Below are 25,637 nucleotides of genomic sequence, written 5' to 3'. Positions count from 1 at the left end.
GACATGTTAACCATCATTATTTTGATGCTCAAATTGTCCCAGATTTGGCCATTGGGAGCCTATTCAAACTGGCTTCTGTATGTTGACCTGTCTCCATTAATTCTTTGAGCATTTTCTTGCTTTCTGGCATAAGATGACCCAAGCTAAACTTGTGCTTTTTCTGCCCTACTGGTAGAATCAGCTATTTCTTCAAGGATTCTTGTTCCCTTTAGTGGATAATAATATTTAGAAGCCACCATTTGGGTCTTATATGTACTCCTTATTATTAGTGGGGTGCCTCTGCTCCCAGGCCTTCTTAGTGGACAAAGCTAGGGAAAAACACCCACACATACACACACACATGTGTGCATGTGTGCACATATATATATGTATGTATGTATATATACAAAATATATAATATATATAAAATATACACACATATACCTTTACATATATAAAATATACACACATATACCTTTATATCTATATTTATTTCTATATCTATACATATTTCTAGTCACTGATATTGCTAATTCTAATCCAATACTACAGAGTTCATTCTACTTTTCTCCATTTTCTTTTTCTTTTTTTAGGGGGAGAGGGGCAAAAGGAGAGGGAGGGAGGGAGAATCAAGCAGGCTCCACAGCCAGCACAGAGCCCAAAATGGGGTTCAATTTCATAACCCTGAGATCATGACCTGAGCCAAAATGAAGAGTCAGATGCTTAACCGACTGAGCCACCCAGGCACCCCGACTTTTCCGTTTTCATATTTGTAACTCCCTCCTCTGAGAGTGAGAAACTGGATCCCCATTATCCTTAATTTATTTTCTTATTTGATCAATCTTTCTGAATGTAAGCAAACTCCCACTCGGTGCTGTCCCCTGCCCTGAATGGAAAGTCTTCTTACCCTACTCACGATCCAACCCTCCATCAGGCTGATGCTTTCCCTCTACCCTCCGCGTTCTCCTTTTCTCACCTGTGCTTTGACACTCTGTTCCAGGAAGGGAAGGGAGAAAGGGCCATGATTTCTTTAACATTCTCTTCCACCTATTCTATTACTCTTACAAACAACAATGCAATTAATAATCATGTCTAGGGCAGCCTGGGTGGCTGTGGCTCAGTGGTTTAGTGCCTGCCTTCAGCCCGGGGAATGATCCGGGTCCTGGGATCAAGTCCCACCTTGGGCTCCCTGCATGGAGCCTGCTTTTCCCTCTGCCTGTGTCTCGCCTCTCTGTGTCTCTTTCTCCCTGTGTCTCATGAATAAATAAATCTTTAAAAAAATAATAATCATGTCTATACAAGGTTAGTATATGTTTAAAATAAATTCCTAGAAGAGGACTTATTAGGTCAGAATATGTGCATTTGTTACGTTGCCGACTGTGCTACTTCTCACGGAGTTTAAGCAATGTACCCATTATGATGTCTGAAAGAACTTCTAAGAAGGATAATTCTAATACATACGAAGACCTAAAAGTTACAGGGTAACATTGGAGAAAATTAAGACAACTTGTTTCTTCTTCCCTGGAAATACATTTACTGCTGTAGAAGCCAGGTTTCCTACTAAGTTAGACTCTTGGTAAGGAAAATGAAACAAAATGTAGCCATCCCAAGCAAATTTAGGAATTGCAAAAACAATAACCAAACACAGGGTAGAAAGTAACTTTAAGGGCCCTCGGAAACCTAAATTAGCACCGTGAACTGCATGGGAGTTTGTACAGCAGCTCTGCAGTTTAGAAGGCAAAAATAAAAAGCGGGACGACACAAAACAGCCAGGAATTTTTTTTTTTTTTTTTTTTTTTTTTCCGACCAAAGTTGTTCCGCCAGATACTTGCCAGAAAACCACTTTGCGGGTCATTAGCTCTCATCCTACAGCCCGGGCAATGGGATCAGGCGCCTGCTAGAGAGCGTCCTCGGCCATCGTGTCAGAAATGGGGAGTCTGCAGTTCTGCGGTTTACCCCGTACCTTGCACCTTGCACCTTGCAGGGGTTTTTGGCCTGGATGCAGGTTTGCGCTGCACCTCGAGAAGCCCTTCAGTCCCAGGTGAGCCTGGACGTTGGCCGCCGGGGGACCACACGACGCGGGGAGAGAGCCTAGACCTGCGCTGTCCAGCCCAGCACCACGCCCCACGTGGGACTATTTACCTTGAAGCACAATGAAAACTGAAGTCCCTCGGTCGCAGGAGCTACGTTACAACCGCTCAACGGTCCCACGTGGCCAGTGGGCTACCGTGTTAGAAAATGCACATATGGGGGGTGGGGGTGGGGCAGCCCGGGTGGCGCAGCTGTTGAGCACCTGCCTGCAGCCCGGGGCGTGACCCCGGGGTCCTGCGATCGAGTCCCGCGTCGGGCTCCCTGCACGGAGCCTGCTTGTCCCTCTGCCTGGGTCTCTGCCTCTCTCTGTGTCTCCCATGAATAAATAAATAAAAATCCTTAAAAAAAAAAAAAAAAGAAAATGCACATACGGAATTTTCCCGTTATCGCTGGCGTTGACAGTTTCAAGTTAAAAGAAAAAAAAAAAAAAAAAAAAAAAGCTCGGAAGCCACTAGGCTCTACGATCCCAAATAATCAACAGATGTTATTACTCTTCCCCAACGGGATGGAGGAGGGAACTAGGCAAAGGAATCAGCAAGCCGAAGCTGCCAAGGCACCTGCCAGCAGGGCTTTCTCTGGGAACTCACTCGTGATTCCCACGGCGGAGGCCGTCTGCGGTGCGAAGGGAGTCCTCGGGCTTCTAGAACGCAGGGAGCCCCCACGGCGGGCCCAGGTCCCCGAGATTCAGTTGTCGGACGCGGCGGTCGCCCCGCTCCAGCCGCCCCTCCCGCTGGGCGCTCCGAGCCGGCCGGGAGCGCGAGCGCGACCCCGCCCCCGCCCCCGCCCCCGCGTGCGCGCTTCCGCACGCGCGCCGCCCCCTCGGCAGCCAATGGGGAGGGGCGCCGCGCGCAGGGGGCGGGGCCATGACGCGCGCCTCGTGACCCGGCTCGCGGCCTGCGTCCGAGGAAGCCGGAAGCGGCGGCGGTCGGCGGCACCGGCTGGGGGCCGGGGAGGCGGCGGCGCGGGGGGCGGGGGGGCGCGAACCCCGCGATGGGTCCGGACGCCACAGCGGCGCGGCGGAGGTCGTTGCTGCTGCTGCTGCTGCTGCTGCTGTGGTCGGGCGCGCTCGCCTTGGCGGGCAGCCCGCACAGGGTCCTCCACGACCTCCTGTCGGAGCAGCGGCTGCTGGAGGTGGAGGACTTGTCCCTGAGCCTGCTGCAGGGCGGAAGGCTGGGGCCGCTGTCACTGCCCCCCGGCCTGCCGGATCTGGATCCCGAGTGTCGGGAGCTCTTACTGGACTTCGCCCGCAGCAGCGCGGAGCTGACCGGGTGCCTGGTGCGCAGCGCGCGGCCGGTGCGCCTGTGTCAGACCTGCTACCCCCTCTTCCAGCAGGTCGCCGGCAAGATGGACAACATCAGCCGAGCCGTGGGGGTGGGTAGAGGAGCACCCCGGGACCTCCGGGGCGTGGTGGGTCGGGGGAGGAGGACGCAGTGATGCTTTTACTGCGGGAGCCTCAGTTTCCCCGTTTGTAAGGAAAAGGGGTTGGCCTGGGACTGTGCACCGTCAGAGCGGATGGCCTTACAGGCCTCGGAGTTTGGAGTTTTGCCCTCGTGGCTGCTGTTTGCAGGTCGATAGGGCTGTTTTTCTCGGGGGTCCTGCACCCTTCACCCCACCTTTCCTTTCCCTCCTTTACCCTCCTCACCCCACCCCGACACAGCTTCTTCCCATCCCTGCCTGATGTTCCCAGGAAGGACCCTTTCCTGAAACCCCAAAGAGCTGGGGCGGGGGGGGGGGGGGGGGGGGGAGGAGGGGGGTGGGGAGAGTGTAGTAGTGATTAGGAGGCTGGAGCATTGTGGCCAGATAACATCAGAGGCGCCACTTCACAGCAGCTTGGTCTTGGATTAATTTATCTTGTAATCTTCGTTTCCTCCTCTCTGCAAAATGGAGAAAAACAACTGCCCGCCCGGTGTGACTGTTACAAGGATCAAAAGAGATAACATGTGAGAGTTTATCTTGGTGATGGAGACAAGTCTGCAGCCGGTCAACCAGACGTCCAGTGCTTAGTAGCTGGCATGGTCCTGGCAAGTGACTCTCTAAGAGCTCTTAGAAGACTAGCACAGAGTAGTAGTTCTCAGGAGCTAGAATTTAGGAAGTGGTATGTCTGCCTTCCATTTTTGGTGATTTTAGTGCTTTTCGGGTCATGTGGTGGTAGGTCCTGTGAGGGGGTTAATAAAAGAGGGAGGGAGGAAGGAAGGGAGAGAATTCATGTTCCTGCTAATAAGAAACTTACAGGGTCTAGAGTAGTAAAGGGTAAGAGTGTCAGGGCTGGTAGGAGTCATGAGGTGTGGGCCCGATAGGCCTTGTAAAGGAAAAAACACGAAGAATGACGTTGGGATCATAGGGGAAAGTTCCTCTTGTATGGAGAGGACCAGTAGTCTCACGAAAATGTGATTGGAATTATTTCATACATCATAGTCAATCTGACAAAATACGAACTTAGAGTTGCATCCTGCGTTGTCAGCCTGCTATTACTTAAATCCATTTTTTTTTACATAAATAGGAAACTTATTTGCGTGAAATAAATGATGTGGTTGATCTTTCTGTAAAGAGCTAGTTTTTTTTTTTTTTTTCTGGTTTTACCAATACTATTACACTTTTTAAAAGATTTTATTTATTCATGAGAGACACAGAGGGAGAGGGAAGAGACATAGGCAGAGGGAGAAGCAGGCTCCATGCAGGAAGCCTGATGTGGGGCTCGATCCTGGATCGTGCCCTGAGCCAAAGGCAGATGCTCAACTGCTGAGCCACCCAGGAGTCCCAAGAGCTAGTTTTCAAGTTTGGAAAGAAACAATTAAAGTCGATGAATCACCGAAGTGGCAATTAGTAGAAGTTTATTGTGCACATGAAAAAAGACAGTTTGTAAACTGGGAGCACTAAAAGCAAAACATGGAATGAGGCTCAGAGATTCATTGTTATAAAGCAGTGTATGTAGTATGGGACTGTGACTGTTAATTCTTCACAGAGCTGGTTACAATATAGGAACCTTCTTTTTGTTTTTCATAAGAATTTTCTTAAAGAGAATTGGTTAGTAGTTGCCTCATTTCAATTCTGGGGAATAATAGAAGTCTGGTGTATGATTTTCAAAGGGATAAGCAAGAGGTGACCCAGGTCAAGTTAACCTCACTTGTCTTGCAAAATAAGCTAAATTAAACTTCTGTTTGTATGACCGAACTGGTTTTATTTCATCAGGGAATGTTCAAATCTGGTCTCCATTTGTATTTGATTTTAACATAGGTTAAATAAATTTAGGCTTATCTGCAATATTTTCCAGGCATATTTCTATTAAGTATAGCAAAGTGGATGTATATCCCTCTCTACCTGTCTTATGATCTAAAAATAGAGTACCCAAGACTTGTCACTATTAGCAGGGTATGATATGACATCGTATTGGATTTTGAGCAATTAGGTGAGTTGTTTTGTGGCCAAGATGATTGAGTCATGAGGCAAAGCTTGGATCCTTTGAGGGAGCAAATGCGTTCCTCATTTGTGTAGATACTGTGGAATTAGGAAGAGGTTAAAAGATTACCCCAAACTCTAGTATTATAGTCATCACCCAGTCTGTGTTTGAATTTCCACATGAATTCCTCACTGCCCAAGAGAGTTGGGGGTAGGGGCAGAAACTTCCTTTCATTTGTGCCTATCAGATTCTACCAATGATCTGGGCACCAGGCTCACCTCACCCTTGTGTGAAAGGAAGAAAGTAAAGAGTTTTTAAAAAAAAAACAAAAACAAAAACACAAACAAACCCAGAAAAACCCTTTGCTCAATCTGGATTTCCACTCCAGTTCATCCTAGACCTTGACCTCTTTTGCTTCCTTTCTTCAGTAGAGAAAGGAGCTAGAATCTAGGAAGTGGTATGTCTGCCTTCCATTTTTGGTGATTTTAGTGCTTTTCAGGTCATGTGGTGGTAGGTCCTGTGAGGGGGTTAATAAAAGAGGGAGGGAGGAAGGAAGGGAGAGCTAGCTTTGCTAGCTCAAAAGCATGATTTCTACAGTTAGGAGATACTTCATGGATTTAATAGAGTTTTTTGGATTGGCTTGGGAATTGAATCATCATGTGTAATGGATGGAAAAAAAGTGTTCTGAGTTTCTTAGAAGTGACCTTGAAGGAATCATTTGTTTGTGTGTGTGTTGGGGAGGTTATTTCTAGGGAGTAGTGTACTTTCTTTGACTCACGGAGGCTCAGTCTTTCCTTTAAATCAGTTTAATCAGCAAGCACATGCTATTCTTAAATATTGGGCTAGTAAAACAATACAAAAGGAAAAGGAGGATAAGGCCCAAGCTTCAAACTATCAGTGTAATTGGGGAAATAAACCTATTTTGAGAAAAAGAAAGAAGGAAAAAAATCATCAATGGGAATGTTATGTTTTGTACAATAGCAGTTTACAGCAAAAGGGGGAAGGAGTTGTTGAATTAAAGGAGAACAGAGCAAGGTGGGGCTAATCAGAGAAAACCTATGAGCTGAATTTTGAATAAGATATCCTTTATCATCTCTTCAGGATAAATCCATGTCCATGGATTGATTGGGAGAGGAAGGGAATATAACAGGGAGAAAAAGAATCAAATGTAGAAATTAGCAAGCTATTTCTCTGGCTATAGCAAGCTAATTCATTTAACAGATTGCCTGATGAGAATTCTATTTTCTTGTCACTTCCTCTTGGAGTTACTGAGACAAGGACCACATATAGTTTTATTATCAGAAAGTAAAGAATACAGTGATTTGTGAAATTTGAGTGGTATAACTGACTGATTTCCTTAGAGTCACACTTTCAGTCTTTTAGTATAGACCGATCGTGATTTCACTGAGCTGTTCAGCATCCTCAGAGAAGCTGCTAGGATGCCTTGACCACACCCCCAAACTCTGAATTGCTTAGCTGTATCTCATTCTCCTTGGTTGGCTTAAAAATTTATATAGATAGGTAGATGTAGATCTACAAAGATATGTATATATATTTAATGAAGGTGTTAGAGATTAGGAGTATACATCTGGAACTGTTCAACATACTTTTTTTTAGTATAGACTGATAAATAAAATCTTAGGGATATATAGAGAGACTCAGAACCTAGAATAACAATAATCTGTCTTGTATTAGTGATCAGAAAGTAATGCTGCTTCTGCATTCATTCAAGAAAATTATTGAGTACCTATTATGTACAGTTAATAGTAGTTACTAGGGATATAGCTGTAAATGAGCAGAGCTTATAGTCTGTTAGGGAAAGCGGACATTAAGCATATTAACAATGCAATTATTTAATTCAGTTAAGTCTTGCAAAGTAAAAAACCCCAGATACTACTACCAAATCATATGACAAGAGAGCTGATCTTGACTAGGGCTAGTGGTAGGTAGAGTGGTCAGTGGTTAAAGCTGATATCTAAATTCTGAGAGATTGTGGGGCAGGGACGAGAAGGTATACATGTAAAGAAGGAGCAGGTGTGAAGATTGTGAGTCTGGTGTGTTTGAGTACTCAAAGTACTATGAGCTAGGAGGAGACTAGTGATCCTATCCTGAAGTAGTAGGCAGGTACCCGATCACGTGGGCCTCATGGGGTATGTTAAGGGTTTTAGACTTTTATGTTGAAACAGTGAGATGTTATTGAGAGGTTTAATTCTGTAGAAGGATGTGATCAGATTTATACTTTAAAAAACCATTTAGGTTACATGAGAAAAAGTAGAGGGGATGGGATGGGAAGGATAGAGGAAGAGTAGGTGTAGGGAGATGAATTAAGAGACTCTTGTGATAGGAGAACTAGTGGTTAGGCTACGTAGGGACCATTGTGATGGGGAGAAATGGATAGATTTCAGAGATACGTAGGAGGTAGAATTGACAAGACTCAGTGGTTAACCTGTGGGGGGTTCTTGAAGTCCCAGTGTTTATGGCCTTTCCTTACACTTTCTGTATCCTTAAAACTCCAGGAGTCTTATAGTGCCTGGTAAGTAAGTAGTAGGAGTTAAATAACTTTGAAACACTGAAGGGGTCAGCATGACTTAATTTCTTGCTTGGGGCAGATGGGAAAAAAGAAATAGGTAAGGATCAAATAACTGAGAAACTTGGATTTTTTTTTTTTGCATAGTGTGAGTTTCATTAGTAAAATCTGTGGAAAGCATATTCTACGTGGGTACAAACTATTTGGGTACAAATTGGTGTGTCACGCTTTCTTGTGGTTTAAAGGATTTTGAACCAAAAATTTCCTGGAAGATGAAACTTAAATATTTTGTCATCATTTACCCACCAGATTAAAGAAATTACGTAAATAGTGTATGTTCATTGTAGGAAAATCTAGACAGTGTAAAAGAAGCAAAAAAAAAAAAAAAAAGAAGAAAAAAAGAAAAAAGAAAATCACCATAGCTTTATTATTCAGAGATAACCAGTGCTATATTTTAATGAAAGCTTTCCAGAATTTTTTCCTATGTATAAAAAGTAAGAAATATGATGCACACAATTTGGGCCTAAGTGGTTGAAATTGTGCAATAGAACAAGTATTTAAGAAGCACAAAGATTTTCTTCCCTTTCCAGTGCGCCGGGTATCAATAAATATTAGCTGCTTTTATTACAGGTGTAATTAATGACATCATTATTTGATCACATCAAAAATGTTTAAAAATGCTTCTAATATTTTAGTTATTCTTATAAGGTTTTTTTCCCTAAAGTTATTTAGGAAGCCTAAAAATACTCAGATTGTATTTTTCTGTTTTTGTTGTTGTTACAGAATACATCAGAGAGTCATAGTTGTGCCAGAAGTCTCTTAATGGCAGATAGAATGCAGATAGTTGTGATTCTGTCTGAGTTTTTTAATTCCACGTGGCAGAAGGCAAATTGTGCAAGTAAGTAATTCTTTCATTTTCATGTTGCAGTTGTGGTTCAATAGTATAGATGTCAGATTTTATTTTAGTGAATTTTGAAATCTTTGAAGCTAGATAATACTTTTTATTACTGTTTATTTATTTTAATTTCATTTATTTATTCATGAGAGACAAGAGAGAGAGAGACAGAGAGAAAGAGAGAGAGAGAGAGAGGCAGAGACACAGGCAAAGGGAGAAGCAGGCTCCACACAGGGAGCTCGATGTGGGACTCGATCCCAGGTGTCCAGGATCATGCCCTGGGCTGAAGGCAGTGCTAAACCACTGGGCCACTGGAGCTGCCCTATTACTAAGTTTAAATGAACTACAATTAGCATCATGGTTTATTAGTGGGAATTACTTGGGCGAATATTGAAAGGCAGAAAAGTGTAGCAGTTGGCAGGATGAACTTTGCAGTCAGACAGATCTGGCCTTGATTCTAAGCTCTGCCACTGCTAACCCTGACTCACTAGCAGTCAGACCTTGGGCTTGTAACTTCGCCTCTTGGACCTTCGGTTTCCTTATCTGATTTGGGGATAAATTGGGGATAATAATGGAGCCTACCTTATATGCTTGTTTTTAGGATTAAATGGCAAAAATTGTATAAAGAACTTAGCTGAGTAGCTGGCACATAGTTAATGTTGAAATGTTAACTGTTTAATATAATAATAATTATGATGTTTATAATCTGTCAAATGGTGGTGATGGGAGGTGGTAACATCCATTCTACCAGTTTTGCAGGTTTATATGTATTTGTATACTACAATGAGATCATTTTCAGGCACTCTTTGGAAAAGTTAAAACCATTATTTCAATATGTGTTTTGAACACCAACTGTGTACTAGGCAGTTCTTGTTTTCCTTGCTTTATAATTTAGTGAGGGAGAAAGTTACATCTGGAGGATAACCTGAGACAGACAAATAAATGTTTTAATAAAGTCATAGAATCCTTGGGGGAAGTAGAAAATAAACTGGGGAGAATTAGAAATGATTTCCTGGAGGAGGTACTTTTTGATCCTACACCTTTATGGATGGCCAGGCGTAATTTCAATAAATAGAGATGAGAGGAAGGATACTGCAGAGAGGGAGGCATCATGGACAGAGGCACAGAGGAATAAAAGACTAGTAGGTGTTTCAGGGTCTAGGAGCACAGTGGGAGGTAAAATTGGAAAAGGGAAATAGGACCTTGACTGATAGAGTAGTTTATCAAGGCATTTTATTAAGAATTGGTTGCATACTGTAGTATTTTAAATATTTACCATACACATGGAATACTAAAGGCAGTAAGAAGTACTACAGGTTAAAAAATGTTTAACATTTAACCTAGTACTTTCCAAGCTTTTTTGTTTTGTTTTGTTTTCTGTATTTCATTAAAAAATATTATTGAAGTATAGTTGATCTACATGTTCTATTAGTTTCAGGGGTACAACTTAGTGATTCAATAATTCTATACATCATGCAGTGCTCACTAGAAGATTTCACTCATTTTAACTACAAAGAGCCTTCATTTTTTCTTTTAATGAAATCCCATTGGAATTTCATCCAGAGAGCAGTGAGGAAGTTATTAGGATAGTTTAGGCAAGAGGCAAAGAAAACATAGAGTATGGACAGGAGAAATCCTCAGTATTAAAAAATCTATGTGCTTGTAAGTCATTAATGAGTTTAACTTTTCTAAGGTCTTGTCTTTTTGTTTAGATCATACGAGAAAAACTAAATGGCAGAAAGACCCCTGCTAAGTTTCTTTTCTTTGCAGTACATCATAGTATATTGAATATTGATTCTTTTAATTTTGTCTCTATTAATTCAAATTTTTGGGCAGCCCGGTGGCTCAGTGGTTTAGCGCCACCTTCAACCCAGGGCGTGACCCTGGAGACGTAAGTTCGAGTCCCACATCGGGCTCCCTGCAATGTGGGACTGAATGAATAAATGAATGAATAAATAAATAAAATCTTTATAAAATAAATAAATAATTCAGATTTTTGAACAGAGGTTTGGCTGACAGTTACTTTTTTTTTTTTTTAAACAAAAGCTTTACGTTTTGGTGTAAAAGTTTCCAGTATAAATATGATTGAACAGTTTGCTTAACCTATATAGGAGAGCTAGCTAGCTAGTTATTTATTATCTATTTATTTATTTATTTATTTATTTATTTATTTATTTATTTTTAAAGATTTTATTTATTTATTATGAGAGACACAGAGAGAGAGAGGCAGAGACATAGACAGAGGGAAGAAGCAGGCTCTATGCAGGGAGCCCGATGTGGGACTCGATCCCAGGACTCCAGGATCATGGCCTGGGCCAGAAGGCAGGCGCTTAACCACTGAGCCACCCAGGCATCCCAGGAGAGCTATTTTTAAATATTCTTAAACCCTTAAATCTATTGATATAGAAAAAATATGTTAATTATAATTTAAAATTAATTAAAATAAATGGGATATATATTGAGGTTCACTTCTTTTGATTGGTGTGAGGTGTGACTTAATTTTTATGCTTGAGAGGTAAAGCATCTTTTCTTTCCTTTTTTTAAAGGTTTTATTTATTTATTTGACAGGAGAGAGAGCATGAACAGGGGCAAGGACAGGCAGAGAGAGAGGGAGAAGTCCCAATGTGGGGCTCAATCCCAGGACCCTGGGATCATAACCTGAGCCAAAGACAGACGCTTAGCCTCCTGAGCCACCCAGGTGCCCTAAAGCATTTTATCTTTAAAAGATATTTTCTGACAAAGACTTCACTAACTCAAAAGTAGCTTTCTTTTCCAGTTAGTTAATAAAAGAAAGAAAACATTTTGCTGCATATTTACTTAATATAGTAGTTATAAAACTCTTTAGAATAAATTCTTAGGGTAACTTTGTTTTTCTGTGAGCCATCCTATCTTGAAAATATTCCTTGGGCAGCCCACGTGGCTCAGTGGTTTAGCGCTGCCTTCAGCCCAGGGCATGATCCTGGAGACCCGGGATCGAGTCCCAGTCGGGCTCCCTACATGGAGCCTACTTTGCCCTCTGCCTGTGTCTCTGCCTCTGCGTGCGTGTGTGTGTGTGTGTGTGTGTGTGTGTGTGTGTGTGATGAATAAATAAAAAAATCTTTTAAAAATATTCCTTGATTGAACATCTTTTGAAGAATAAATGAATGCTTAACTTCCTAATTAAAATTAATTTGGTCAAGATATGTGGTCAGGTGAAAGAAGCAAGGTGCAGAGAAATGTGACATCTTTTGAAGAATTAGAAAACTAAGAGGACTTAGTTTTCATCCAACTTACTTTTTACCCTTTAAATATTATGCCATATGCATTTAATACCTATTCAAAAATACGTAAAATTTAACAGAATGTCCAAATCTAGAGTATTTATATGTTATAGTCAGAGAGATTGGCTATTTTCTTTTTTAGCATTATGCATTAAAAGAAATTATCTTCCACTTATTTTTCATTCATATTTTAAAATTTCATCATAACTTATATTCTATATTTTAAATGGAAATAAAATAGTTCTATAAATTTGTATTCCTCAGCTGTTTTCTCTTGGACATTCTAAAATAATCATCTTAAATAGAATAATATCTATCAGAAGTACCAGGGAACCCTTCTAATAATGTTCTTTTTAACTGTATTTAATAAAGGTACGGACATTTTCTGAAAATTTTAAGGAGTTATTCAAGTAACTTTAAGTTTTTTATCAAAAATTTTTTTAAAAGATTTTAAATTTATTTATTCATGAGAGACACAGAGAGAGGTAGAGACACAGGCAGAGGGACAAGCAGGCTCCCCATGGGAAGCCCAATGCAGAACCTGATCCCAGGATCCTGGGATCAGGCCCTGAGCTGAAGACAGTTGCTCAACCTCTGAACCCCTTGGGTGTCCCAATTTTTTACCAAAAGTTAATAAGGCATTCTTACTTGAGCAACATAATCTTCTCTTACAAAGTAGTGAGGAAAGTAATTGGAAGGAAGGAAAAAATGAGGAGCTAAAGAAGGTGAGTAATAAGTTAGCAGTGGAAGTACATAATATTTCTCAATTTTGAACCCTTGTCTCATTTGAGCTTCACAATAAGCCTTATGAGGTAGAATGAGGGTTCAGAGAGTGTAAGTGAACTATAAATCCCAAGTCTAGAACTAAATTCAAAAGGCTTTAAGATTGTTCATCTGAATAGATAGTGGTCATGAGTTAATGCCTAATTTAGTTTTTTTAAAGTACTGCTTGACAAATTCATTGCACAGTCTCTATTGTAAGAAATATAAATACATTTTAATTAGCCCACAAAGGTTTAACATTTATGTTATATACATACTTGATATTCTGGAAAGCATAGTCTTTTACTAAAAATATAAATGTAAAATACTCTCTTTTTCTAAAGAACAATTAATACTACATAAAATTAAAACTAGATAATGTGAAAAAAATTATTTTTAATGGAGTTGCACATTTTCTAGGGAAATGTAAATGTTCAGCAATGGTCTGGCATTAGGTTCTCATGAAATTTCATCTCTAGCAACCAGATACATTAAACACTAAGTTCATAGGATCTTTATTTGTTCCTTTACTTTTTTTTTTTTTAAGTTTTATTTATTCATTTGAAGGCGGGCGGTGCAAAGGGAGAGGGAGAGAGAATCTTAAGCAGACTACTAGCTGAGAATAGAGTTGATCATGGAGCTCGATCTCAGGCCCTGAGATCATGACCTGAGCCGAAACTGAGTCAAATGCTTAACTGACTGCACCACCCAGGCACCCCTACTCTTATTTTCTTAATGAATGATAATAAAGTTTTCCATTTAGTTGTGCATTTAAAATTATTTCCTACCTATTCATTGTTTTAAAAATCATTGGCCTTTATTTATTTTTTTAAGATTTTATTTATTTATTTATTCATGTGAGACATAGAGAGGCAGAGACACAGCAGGCTTGATCCTCGCAGGCTCCTCGCAGGGATCCCAATGCAGGACTTGATCCTGGATCCCAGAATCATGCCCTAAGCCAAAGGCAGACTGTCAACTGCTGAGCCACCCAGGTGTCCCTAAATCATTGGCCTTTAGGAATTTGTAGAAGAATACAAGGGTTGTTTACTCTTAATAAATGGAAGACAATAGTCATAATTTTAAAGGAATTGTGTCTGGTCAGAAATTTGCCTGGTTGTTACAATTTTGGAGAATAGAAAATACTACTCCAAAATATGACTATAGGAGACCAGGATATGCCACCCCAAAATATGCCTCTTTGGAATGAGGATATTGAGCTGATTATTTGATAAACATCAGACACAGGAGAAACTCTGAAGATGGAGTAGAAGTAACCATTTTATAAGGGAAATTTGTATATATTAAAGGAGATCTACATTTGTAAGAGTATTTCTTTCTTTGTACCAAGAAACAGATGACTTGGGGATCTCTGGGTGGCGCAGCAGTTTGGCGCCTGCCTTTGGCCCAGGGCGCGATCCTGGAGACCAGGGATCGAATCCCACATCGGGCTCCCAGTGCATGGAGCCTGCTTCTCCCTCTGCCTGTGTCTCTGCCTCTCTCTCTCTCTCTCTCTCTCTATCATAAATAAAAAAAAAAAAAAAAAAAGAAACACATGACTCTAAATCCCAAAAGAATCTTAAAAGTGGACAAGGCAGGGACATACATCTGCATAACAAAACTTATATTCATTTACCATGCTTCTCCTCGTCACTTCTTCATAACCAGCCTTCCTCATACTCTTCTTTCTTTGTTTTTAGCTGAAGGTGGCATTTATGCCTGAATTCTAAGCCATCTCTTTGAGTACTCATTTTTCCTGTATGTCTGCTATGTGTATATGAAAGATACAAGTTAACTTCTGTTTGTTTTTCTCCTGTTATCTGTCTTTTGTTATAGGAGTACCAGCTGAGAATTTAGAAGAATAGAAGGAAAATTATTTTTTCTCCTTTACAGTATATACATGAAAATCACAATACAAATTTTCAAAAAAATTTTCTGGATTATTTGCCTTTTGTTTTAAACACAAAGTTTTCTCAGAATTTGTGTGAAATTATTAAACTTGAGCCACTAACCCATTTGTTTACATTATCTTTTTGTGATGGTCTAGTTATTAAATTTGCAAATACACCCTGGTGGTTGAGGCCAGCAATAAGGATCTTTAATGGTGAATAATATGGAATCCATTCATTCTAGTACCTAAAAGATAAAATAAGAAGGGAAAAAATGACAAAGAATGAACAAAAACTACTTATATTTGTTTTTGATGAAGAGTTAAACCAAAATGATCTATTTTATGAGAATGTATCTTTTGATATAAAATGACAGTTTTTTTCATCTTCTCTACTAGCAAATGCAAAACTATAATTATATAGGTAAAAATCTTTTTAAGTGAATTTAAGAGGCTACATTTTAAAAATAATATTATTTAAAATATAAAAATAAAAAAAAATGTTTTTAAAGACTATTAAGGAGGCACTTGGGTGGCTCAGTTGGTTGAGTGCCTGACTCAGGAAATGATCTCAGGGTCGTGAGATTGAGCCCCATGTTGGGCTCCACACTCAGCATGAAGTCTACTTGCCTCTCTGTCCCCCTCTGCCCCACCTCAAATAAATTAAATAAATAAATAAATAAATAAATAAATAAATAAATAAATAAATTCTTTTTAAAAAGATTGTTACAAACATAAAAATATAAAAGCTAAAATATTGTTTAAAAGAATATTATTAAAATTAATACACTGCAATTTTGGAGAATAGAAAATACTACTCCACCTTTCCTTTCTTGCTCTAGTGGTGGGTTGACATCTACTCTCTGCAGTTATTAGTTGATGAAAGGAAGGCCAGAAACCCAATAAAAAAGAATGTGTCATCCACATACCACTCCCATCTCTTTCATCTTTAGAATTCCTATGTCTTTATTAGTCTTATTAGTCTTGGTAGGAAAAAAGGTTTTAGAAATTGATGGAGATTTAAAAGAAGTGTTAACAGCTCAGCTCTCCCAATTCACGTTACAAATAATATGGAAACTCGTTCTTGTGGAGACTGTCTGCTAAATAGTAAAGGAAATAAATCAATATTTCTTCTGTACAGAATTTTAAAACTGTTATCAAAAGTATATTGTTGACATAGGGACAGCCTTATTATTGACATGCTTCTGAGTTGTCCCATGCATCTGACAATTGAATAATTAGGGTCACAAGCTTTGATGAAACCATGGATTGTTTTATGATAAAATATTTTGGTTCTTTGCTTTTTCTTTATTGAACTTTATTGAAATATAATCAGCATAGAACATTATATAAGTTTAAGGTGTATAGTGATTATATTGATTTGATATATATTACAGAATGATTACCATGGTGTTAGGTAATGTGTTACATAATTAGCATTTCTTTTTTTGTGAGGAGAATGTTTACGATTTACTCTGTTAGCAACTTTTGAGTATGTAAGTATATAAGACAGTACTGGTAACTCTAATCACCATGCTGTACGTTAGATTCCTAGAACTTACTCATCTTGAAACTGGAGGTTTGTATCCTTTGACTAACATCTCCCCATTTCCTCCATCTCCTGGCAATCACCATTCTTCTCTTTCTATGAATTCAGCTCTTAGTTGACTCTATATGCTGAGGTTTATTCCTGGACTTTCGATTCTATTCCATTGGTCTCCTTTCCTGTGTGATAAGAGTCAGTCTTACCTAGTTGATGAAACTCCCAGGTAAGGGATTTATAATTGAGTTTCTTTTGGAAGATCTTTCTTTAGGTAGATAAAGGCAATTCACAGAAGGCTCTCTGTGCTTGCTGTTTTTCAGGTAACTCTAGTTCAAAATAATTCTTGAGGCAAAGAGGCATATTTTATTTTATTTTTATTATTATTTTTAATATGTATATTTCTTTATTGGAGTTCGATTTGCCAACATACAGTGTAACACCCAGTGCTCATCCCGTCAGGTGCCCCCCTCAGTCACCCCATCCTCCCACCCACCTCCCCTTCCACTATCCCTTGTTCATTTCCCAGAGTTAGGAGTCTCATGTTTTGTCACCCTGCAAAGAGGCATATTTTTAGAAAGGCATATTCTATCACCCTTCGCTTACTATGTCTTAATTCCTTAAAAGTCAATAATAAAACTTCATGGTTAACCAAAAGTTTGGTTAAGCAGAACCTCTCTTTCTCATTTTATCTACATTGTAATTTACTAAGCATTAAACTCACTTATTGGTATGTTATAATTTAAAGTGTCTTTGTTTTCATACTCATTAGTCTTGATTATATTCTTCAGGTACAAAGTTCTCACAGTTTATGCTCTATTTTCTGAAGCTTGTCCTGTTTTTCAGAAATTGGTGATTGTCTCTGTTGTTTTCTATAAAACTGGTTTTGTAAAACAGCAGAAATCTTTATACAAACTCCTAATGGATGCCAAATACTTTATCTAAAGATGCTAATAATTTCCATCATGATAATTTAGGTCTATGTATCTTAACTTGAATCCTCCACACCTTTAAAAATGCCTCTTGAGCTGATGCTTGAGCCCTCACTGAGAAAGAAGCTATGCTAATCTGTCCTTGATGAGACTGCATTGATTATCTGAGATGTGGAAAATTCATAATGACCACTTCACTTAGTGCTTATAGGAAGCTTTATTATTACTAATATTCCTTAACTTCCTAATTTCTAAAATATATAGTTTCTCACTGCTTATAATATTCTCCCGATTCCTGCAAAAGTATAAAAGAGGAATTTTACCGGGAGTTCCTTTATTTTAAATCAGAAAGTCAGGGCTCTTTAGTAATGAAGACATTTAAAATCCTATTGTATGAATGAACTCCTTTGTGCTTCATAATACCACTGTCTAATGATCATTGAAAAAATTTTGATGGTACTGCATTAATGTGGTACTCAACAAGATGACCAGTCTATATTAGCTTTTAGTTTAATTTTCAAATTATTTTAAATGAAAAGAAATAGCTGTCAGTAAAGTAGAAGAGATTAAGTTCTTTTGTTCAGAGGAAGCTTCCTTTATAAATTATTTTTTCATTTGTTTTTATTTTCCATAATTATCCTATAAACTACTTTTTTATAAAGAAATCATTTTTTTAAGAAATCGTTCCAATGACATACTGTGTATAGAAGAAATTGCCACTGCTCTCTTATGTTCACGTGCTTTATACTGCTTTTATAGGCAGTAGAGGGACACACACACCCATTAATTCCCTATAGTGTGTCAGTTGCAGTGACATGGCTCATTAACATAGATGTGCAATTGCTATGGATGAAAATGTATTCCCATTACTCCCTGCAAAATATCAACTATGAAAACAGAAAACCTGTTCGATCTTTTAGGCTAATATTCTAATATTCTACATATTTGTAGTTGTGTTTGTTTTTATATATTATATACTGCCTCATGCATAAAAGGATTCAAAGCTACTTTGTGGTGACATTAAACCAGCCTTAAGAGGCATTTATTTAAAAAAAAAAAAAAAAGAAGAGGCATTTGTTTCATCTTTTTTAAAAAGAGAATTTAGTGAATGAACTTTTTGAAAGATGATAGAGCAACATTTTCAAAAAGAAAAAGTGATACAATAAAGAGACTATTTAATTGCAAGTCTGGAAGTGCATTTTGTATTTCAGGGCCTTACTAACCTGATGTATGATCTTCAGTGTATTACTTTATTTCTCTGAATGGGACTTACATTCTTGAGAAGATAAAGATGTGGAGAATGCAGAGTATAGGAGTTCAGGGAGGGAGACTCTAGGAATAGGTTCATCAGCAGAGCCCCATGCATACCAGGTGCACACCCACCCTGCACTAGCGCAGATGGTGATCAATAGAACTGAATTCTGGTTCAGCTTCTGGGGGGGCAGGAGTGCCTTTTTGTAATTAATCTAACCCAGAGAGGATGTCTGTTTTTAATGTGCACAGAGAAGTTTTAATGTGCTAGTTGCTCCTCTCCTTACCAGGTTTAAAGTTCATCTCAGCCACAAATACTAGTCAGTTGGTAGTAACTGCCCGAATCCTTGCATAGTGTAAGAGATCTATAGGTAGTGGAAGGATGAGCGGTGTCATGTATTTGGGTGATTCTCAGAATTGAACTGTAATGGTTTAGAATACAGATGTGAAGAGCATCTGGTTCTTGATCTTGGGGTGGTAAGTTTGAGCCCCACATTGGGTGTAGGGATTACTTAAAAATAAAATCTTAAAAAGGATATAGATGTGAATATTTTATTTATTTCAGTGTTTGCAAATGCAGGCTCAGGAATCAGACCGAATAGGATCTTCAGGTTTTCAGTACCAGTTTTATGGCCATAGCCAACTTCCTTAATTGCTCTAAGCCTGTGTTCCTTATTTAGGGAATGGCGATAATGATAGTGCCTGCCTCTTGATATTATAAGAGTTAGAGCATGTGCATCTCTCACGGTGTTTCATAGCCTAGTGTCTCCTATAGGGAACAGGAAAAAACCTCTTTCCTCTACCCATTTTAGGTTCTCTGGCTGGAACTCTATAACTTAGACTGGCCAGAAACAGAAGCTTATTAACATGTGTGACGCATGTGGATACTGTAGAGTACCCAGTGATAGGAGTGACATGGAAGTAATCCAAAGGGATGGTTAGAATTTGGGTTTATACATCATCTTAAGCTAATCAAAAGAAAAGGGCTTTGGGACTTCTGGGTGGAGGAGACAAGTTATCAGAAGGTGACTAGGAAAAGTATGCTAAACCAGGATTGTTTAGTCAAGTTGGTTATACACATTTAAGTTAGAGCTTCTCCATTGGTTAAAGAGTCCTCTTCTTCCTTTCACTGAGAAGAAGACATCTTTGCAAATGGAAATTTCCTTTATAAATGTAAATTTTATTTATTAAAATATGTGTTCCCTGTTTTTAGAGCTTTTTTCCTGCTTCTGGTTCCTAGTGGCCAATATGCCAGGAGCACCTGAGTGGTTTAGTCAGTTAAACAGCCAACTCTTTGATTTTGGCTCAAGTCATGATCTCATGGTTGTGAGATTGGCTCAGAGTCCAGCGCGGAGTCTACTTGAGACTCTTTCTCCTCCTCTCTTTGTCCCCCCTACCCCCAGCCCACATTTGCTCTCTTTCTCAAAGAAATAAATAAACCTTAAAAATATAATAATCTACATGCCAAAGAGGCATATTTTGAGGGGGCTGTATTCAAGTCTCTTTCGTTACCTATTGGTCTATCTCTCATCCATTGAATTCTTTGTTTGCATTGCCACTTTTCTCCTGGATAATTGCAGTAGCTTCCTGTCCTGTCTCTCCACTTCCAGTTGAGAGAGATCATTTTAGATGGCCCTAAATGGGTATAATATATGGCCATCAGTTGAAAGAGTAGGGTGGAGTAGGTACTAGAGAATAGAAAATATTTGGAACATCCCTTGTGGAATAATTGGTAAAGTGTCTACAAGGATTTTTTTGTGGCCCTGAGATTAGAATTGGAATTGAGTTGCTTAATTATGACCTTAGAATTTTCTATAATAGCATGCTACAAGCAGAATTGGGAGTAGAGAAAGTGAACGAAGATTATTCAGGGTTAGATTATCCAGGGTTTGTGAGTATGTGGAATGTAAAGAGAGCAAGGATTCCAGGAGAGTGAGATTGAAATGGCTGACCACAAGTTTCAGGATATGAAGCCAGCTACTTGCACCTATATCCTAGATACATAGAAAGCAAGAGGAATGAACTTGAGCTAATGTTAACCAAAAGTACCAAGTTGCAGAGGAATATCATTTATTTTAGCTTTTAAAAAACATGTAAAATGCTTCTCTTTGTTTCCAGACTTTGCTTGAAGCCTCTTTATCAGTATTTTAGGCAAAATTCTTACCAGCTTGTTTCTTTGGTCCCACAACTCAATAGATTTGAAAGAACAAATTGAAAAAGGTGATCCTGTCAAGTTACAATAGAAGTGAAGGTGGAAGAGACACAGAACTACTAAATTTGACACAAAAGATGATCAAAAAGTATGAATTTAGGTTAAATTAATGTAGGATAAACAGTCTGATGCCTAAACAACACTGAGAATAATACCCTTTTTAAGTCAGCATTTGATAGCTGATGTTCATGACTAAGACTTTGCAGCATATCAACAATCAATTTAAATTTTATTTAATGTATGTTTTTATAAAGGGAAGAGAATATGTGATTATTTTGAGATTTCTCTGAATATGGTTATGATACAAAAAATATATCTTTTAGAAACTAAAAGGGAGTAAGCTCATGTATTTGAAAAATTCTCTTACATGGAACACATATGCTTGTTTGAACAAAGAATTACTATAGTTCGAAACAGAAGATGATAGTTTGAGAGATAAGTGACAGTTTAAATTGTTGCTGGAGATATATTAATATACATTTTTGTTTTTTGACAGATTGTTTAACAAACAAAAGTGAAGAATTATCAAATAGCACACTGTACTTCCTCAGTCTATTTAATCACACCTTGACCTGCTTTGAGCATAACCTCCAGGTATTTTTTATATGATACTTGAAATTAAAATGCTGCATTGTACATAGATGAGTAATAGATGAGTCAACTAATTTTTTAGCATTAATTGTTGATGTTTATCTATATACACAATGTAGAACAACAGTAAGTGGACCTGGATTTCTGCCTTTAGGAAAATCATCAAAACTGTACTTTTCTTATTTGTAAGGTAGGAACAGTAAAATCTATCCTGCCTACCTTCAAGTATTTTGTAGTGAGGATCCAATGAGATACTGGGTATGAACACAGTAACTTAGTCATGTGATTGTTTAATTAAAACACAATGTTTTTCTATCTGACAGTAACTTACCTTGACTTTGTTTATGCAATAAGGTATTATATTATGTAATGCAGTATATGATTCTACAGGCAGCTTATTCTTTGCCTCAATATTTGCTTAAACATTTTACCTATTTTAAAAGGCACTGTTAATAAAATAAAAGGCACTGTTTAGTGAGGTAACTTGAGTATTGAATTATAATGTAAAAGGTAGCCTTTAAGAAATGCACCTTGGGGTGCCTGCCTGGGTCTGTAGAGCATGTGACTCTTGATCTCGGGGTTGTGAATTCAAGCCCTATGTTGGGTGTAGAGATTACTTAAAAAATAAAATCTAAAAAAATAAAAAGAAAGAAAGAAAGAAAGGAAACCCACCCTTATAGGTTTTTGCTTTCTTTACTTCTGACCCTGTTGGTATTGATGGTGGTGATGAAGGGTGAGATTGGAACTCTGATAAAATCCTAGATTTGAAACTTGCTTAACAAGTAAGTAATCCCCACAAATAGATGTAAACATGTATAATATACATGTGATTTTCTCTGTAACCAATGTGATGACACAGAATTATGAATTTCCCTGCAAATAATAAGAACTGTTAAATAAGCAGTTCCCCAGATATCTTCTGCAAGGTGTTAACACATGGCCCATAAGAAAGGTTTAGTTTGGGGATCCCTGGGTGGCTCAGCGGTTTAGCGCCTGCCTTTGGCCCAGGGTGCGATTCTGGAGTCCCAGGATCGAGTCCCGCGTCGGGCTCCCGGCATGAAGTCTGCTTCCTCCTCCTGTGTCTCTGCCTCTCTCTCTCTCTATGTCTATCATGAATAAAGAAATAAATTAAAAAAAAAAAAAAGAAAGGTTTAGTTTTCTAATAAGGTTGGGAAATGCTTTACTATAGGACTTCAGAACTTTAGTGGACTGATGTGTGTTGTAAAACTCCAAATAGTAATTATTGTATGCAGTGTATACTAAGTCTTTGTATACCAAGGCCTTTTGTTTACTCTTTTAAGTGTTGTGATGAATGTTTTATTAGGGAAATTAACATTTTTCCTGAGGTATTAGTTGCAAATATTTTTCCGAGTTTGTTGTTTATTTTTATTGTGCTTTTCTTTTCGTTATGAGGAAATTTTTAATTTTTATATTATCAAATTTATCAAAAAAATTTTTTGATAGCTTTCAGACTTGGTGTCATGTCAGGTTTTTCCCACTTTGTAATTATTTTTAAAAATTTCTCCTGTGATTTCTTTTAGTAATTTTATGGTTTTATTTTCTGCATTTAAACATCTTTTCTCTTTTTTTTTTTTTTTTTTTTTTTTTTTTAAAACATCTTTTCTCTATCTGAAATTTATTTTGATGTAAGATATGAGGCATAGCTCCAATTCTTTTTTTCCTCATGAAATGAATTGTAGAACCAAGTAAAAAAAAAAAATTCAGTCATTTTAAGATTTTATTATAAGTGCATTACATTTTAGATTCATCATTTGGAAATAATTGACATATTTATGATACTGAACTTTCCTATCTAGGAATATGGTATATTCTCTTTTTATTGCGGTAAAATAGAATATAAAGTTTACCATGCTACCATTTTGAGTGTACAGTTCAGTGGCATTAGTATATTCACACTGTTGTGCAATAACCACCATCCATCTCTAGAAATTTTTCAAACTAAAGCTCTGTATCCATTAAGCAGTGATTCCCCATGTCCTCCTTTAGCCCCTGGCAGCCACCATTATTCTCTCTCTCTTTTTTTTTTTTTTTAATGTCCTCTAGCACAGTCTTACTGATTTATTTAAATTTTGCATAGGTTTTATACATTTCTGAAGTTTATTCCAACGTATTTTATCACATTTGGTGCCCCCACTACAGATTTTTACTGTTTACTTTCTTTTAAAATGTTTTATTTTGGAATAATTTTAGATTTACAGAAAAGTTGCATAGGTAATGCAGAGAATTCCTGTATAATGCTGACCCGTTTCCCCAGATGTTAACCTATATATGTTACTATGGTATATTTGTCAAAACTAAGAAAGCAACATTGGTACAGAACTATTAACTAAATGCCAACTTTATTCTGATTTTACCACTTTTTCCACTAATGTCCTTTTTCTGTTTAAGGATCCATTCCAGGATAATAAGTAACTGGTCACTTCTTAAAGATTTCTATAATATATGTAGCTACATTCTCTTTCTTGTTCCAAATGCTATTTTTTGTGAGTTCTTTCTTCCCTTGAGTTTTCTTTAGGCTTGTTAAAGGTACATTCGTTTTTATTGATCTTTCAAAAACTTGTGTTTGGTTTTACTCACTAGTTCCTGGTTTTTTAAAAATCTTAATGTGTTTGTTTATTCTTTGGCATTTATTAATTCCTCCTATGATCTTTCAGTTCATTTTGTCATTTTTCTAGTTCTTTGAACTGAATGCCTAACATTTCCAGCTTTTCTTGCTCAACAATAAAATAATTTTCAGAGTGTAAAGTTTATAATTTTGGCCTTTCCAATAATAGATTCTGATATAAAGGGAATACATTGCATTTGTCTTTAAATTTCCAATTTTAATTCTGATTTGTTCTTTGACTTAAGAGTTTTTTGGAAGATTAGTTTTTAATAGCAGTGACATGATTTTTTTGTTTGTTTATTTGCATTTGTACATCTTTTTTTTTTTTTTTAATTTTTATTTATTTATGATAGTCACAGAGAGAGAGAGAGGCAGAGACACAGGCAGAGGGAGAAGCAGGCTCCATGCACCGGGAGCCCGACGTGGGACTCGATCCCGGGTCTCCAGGATCGCGCCCTGGGCCAAAGGCAGGCGCCAAACCGCCGTACCACCCAGGGATCCCGCATTTGTACATCTTAAGTTTTATTGAAATTGTGACCAGTAAATGTAGCCTGCCTATATTTTGGAATTTATTGAGATATCTTTGTGATGTGATAATCAATTATTAAAAATATATTTTTTTGAAGATTTATTTATTTTGGAGAGCACAAGTGAGAGGGGCAGAGGGAGAGTGAGAATCTCAAGCAGACTCTGTGCTGATAGCAGAGCCCAACATGGGGCCTGATCTCCGTATCCTGAAATCATGACCTGAGCTGAGATCAAGAGTCGGACTCTTGCCCAGCTGAACCACCTAGGCACCCCTGAAGGTTTCATTATGTAGGCAATCATGGTTAACGGTGCCTAATTCAGTCTTTAGCTCCTCTTCCCTCCTTAGAGGTCAGAGGTGGGGCTGAGAGTTCCAACCCCCTGATCGTGCTTTGGTCTTTCTGGTGACCAGCCTTCATCCTGTAGCTATATAGGGACCCCTGGCCAGTAGTCATCTCATTAGCATGCAGAGGCACTCTTTCACTCTGGGTATTCCAAAGGTTTTGGGAGCTATGTTCCAGGATCCAGGGAGAAAGACCAAATATCTATTTCCCATTATACCACACTTAGCCTCCTGCAGACTCTGACAATTTCTCAGTCTTTCCCTGTTTTCATGACTGATAATTTTGAGGAATACTGGTTAAATATTTTATAGAATGTTCCTCAATTTGGGTTTGTCCCCAGTTTCTCTTATGGTTACACTGGGACTGTGGGTTTTGGGGAAGAACACTACAGAAGTGAAGTACTTTTCTGATCACATCCTGTCAGAGATATAGTCTGTCAACATGATTTATTCCTGATGACGTTATCCTGATCACCTGGACAGGGTAGCACTTGCCCCATATCTTTAATGTAAAGTTACCTTTTGCTTCCTCTTTCCATATTCCATACTTTGGAAGTAAATTACTAAGTAACAGGAATGGGGGCTGGGGAAATTAAGCTTTAAGTCCTGGAGGGGTGAGCATTTACTTAAATATTTAGAAATCTTTCTATAATGAAGATTTGCCGCTTCTTCCACATTTATTTATTTATATCAGTATGGGCTTGTGGACATTTATTTCATACCATTGGCTGTAATTAATTTTTAAAAGCTCTCTCCTATTCACTGAATGAATTCTTTTTCATTAGGGCATTTACTCTGATGTCTACTAATCTGTTTTC

The 25,637-nt window shown here is 38.2% G+C and overlaps 1 protein-coding gene across 1 annotated transcript in view; it reads left to right on the top strand.

The window, feature by feature from the left end:
- Nucleotides 1-3,030: 3,030 nt before the first annotated feature.
- The window catches only part of OSTM1 (osteoclastogenesis associated transmembrane protein 1), a 35,719-nt gene continuing 13,112 nt past the window's right edge, over nucleotides 3,031-25,637 (top strand). Inside the window, 3 exon segments of the mRNA XM_025444597.3 lie at nucleotides 3,031-3,441; nucleotides 8,778-8,892; nucleotides 21,231-21,328. Of these exon segments, the coding sequence (XP_025300382.1) occupies nucleotides 3,061-3,441; nucleotides 8,778-8,892; nucleotides 21,231-21,328 (594 nt within the window). The 5' untranslated portion in view covers nucleotides 3,031-3,060.

This window comes from Canis lupus, chromosome 12 (assembly GCF_003254725.2).
Source record: "Canis lupus dingo isolate Sandy chromosome 12, ASM325472v2, whole genome shotgun sequence".
Classification (NCBI taxonomy): Eukaryota; Metazoa; Chordata; class Mammalia; order Carnivora; family Canidae; genus Canis; species Canis lupus.
Note: the sequence above shows the minus strand (reverse complement) of the source record. Positions and strands in the feature narration are given on the sequence as shown.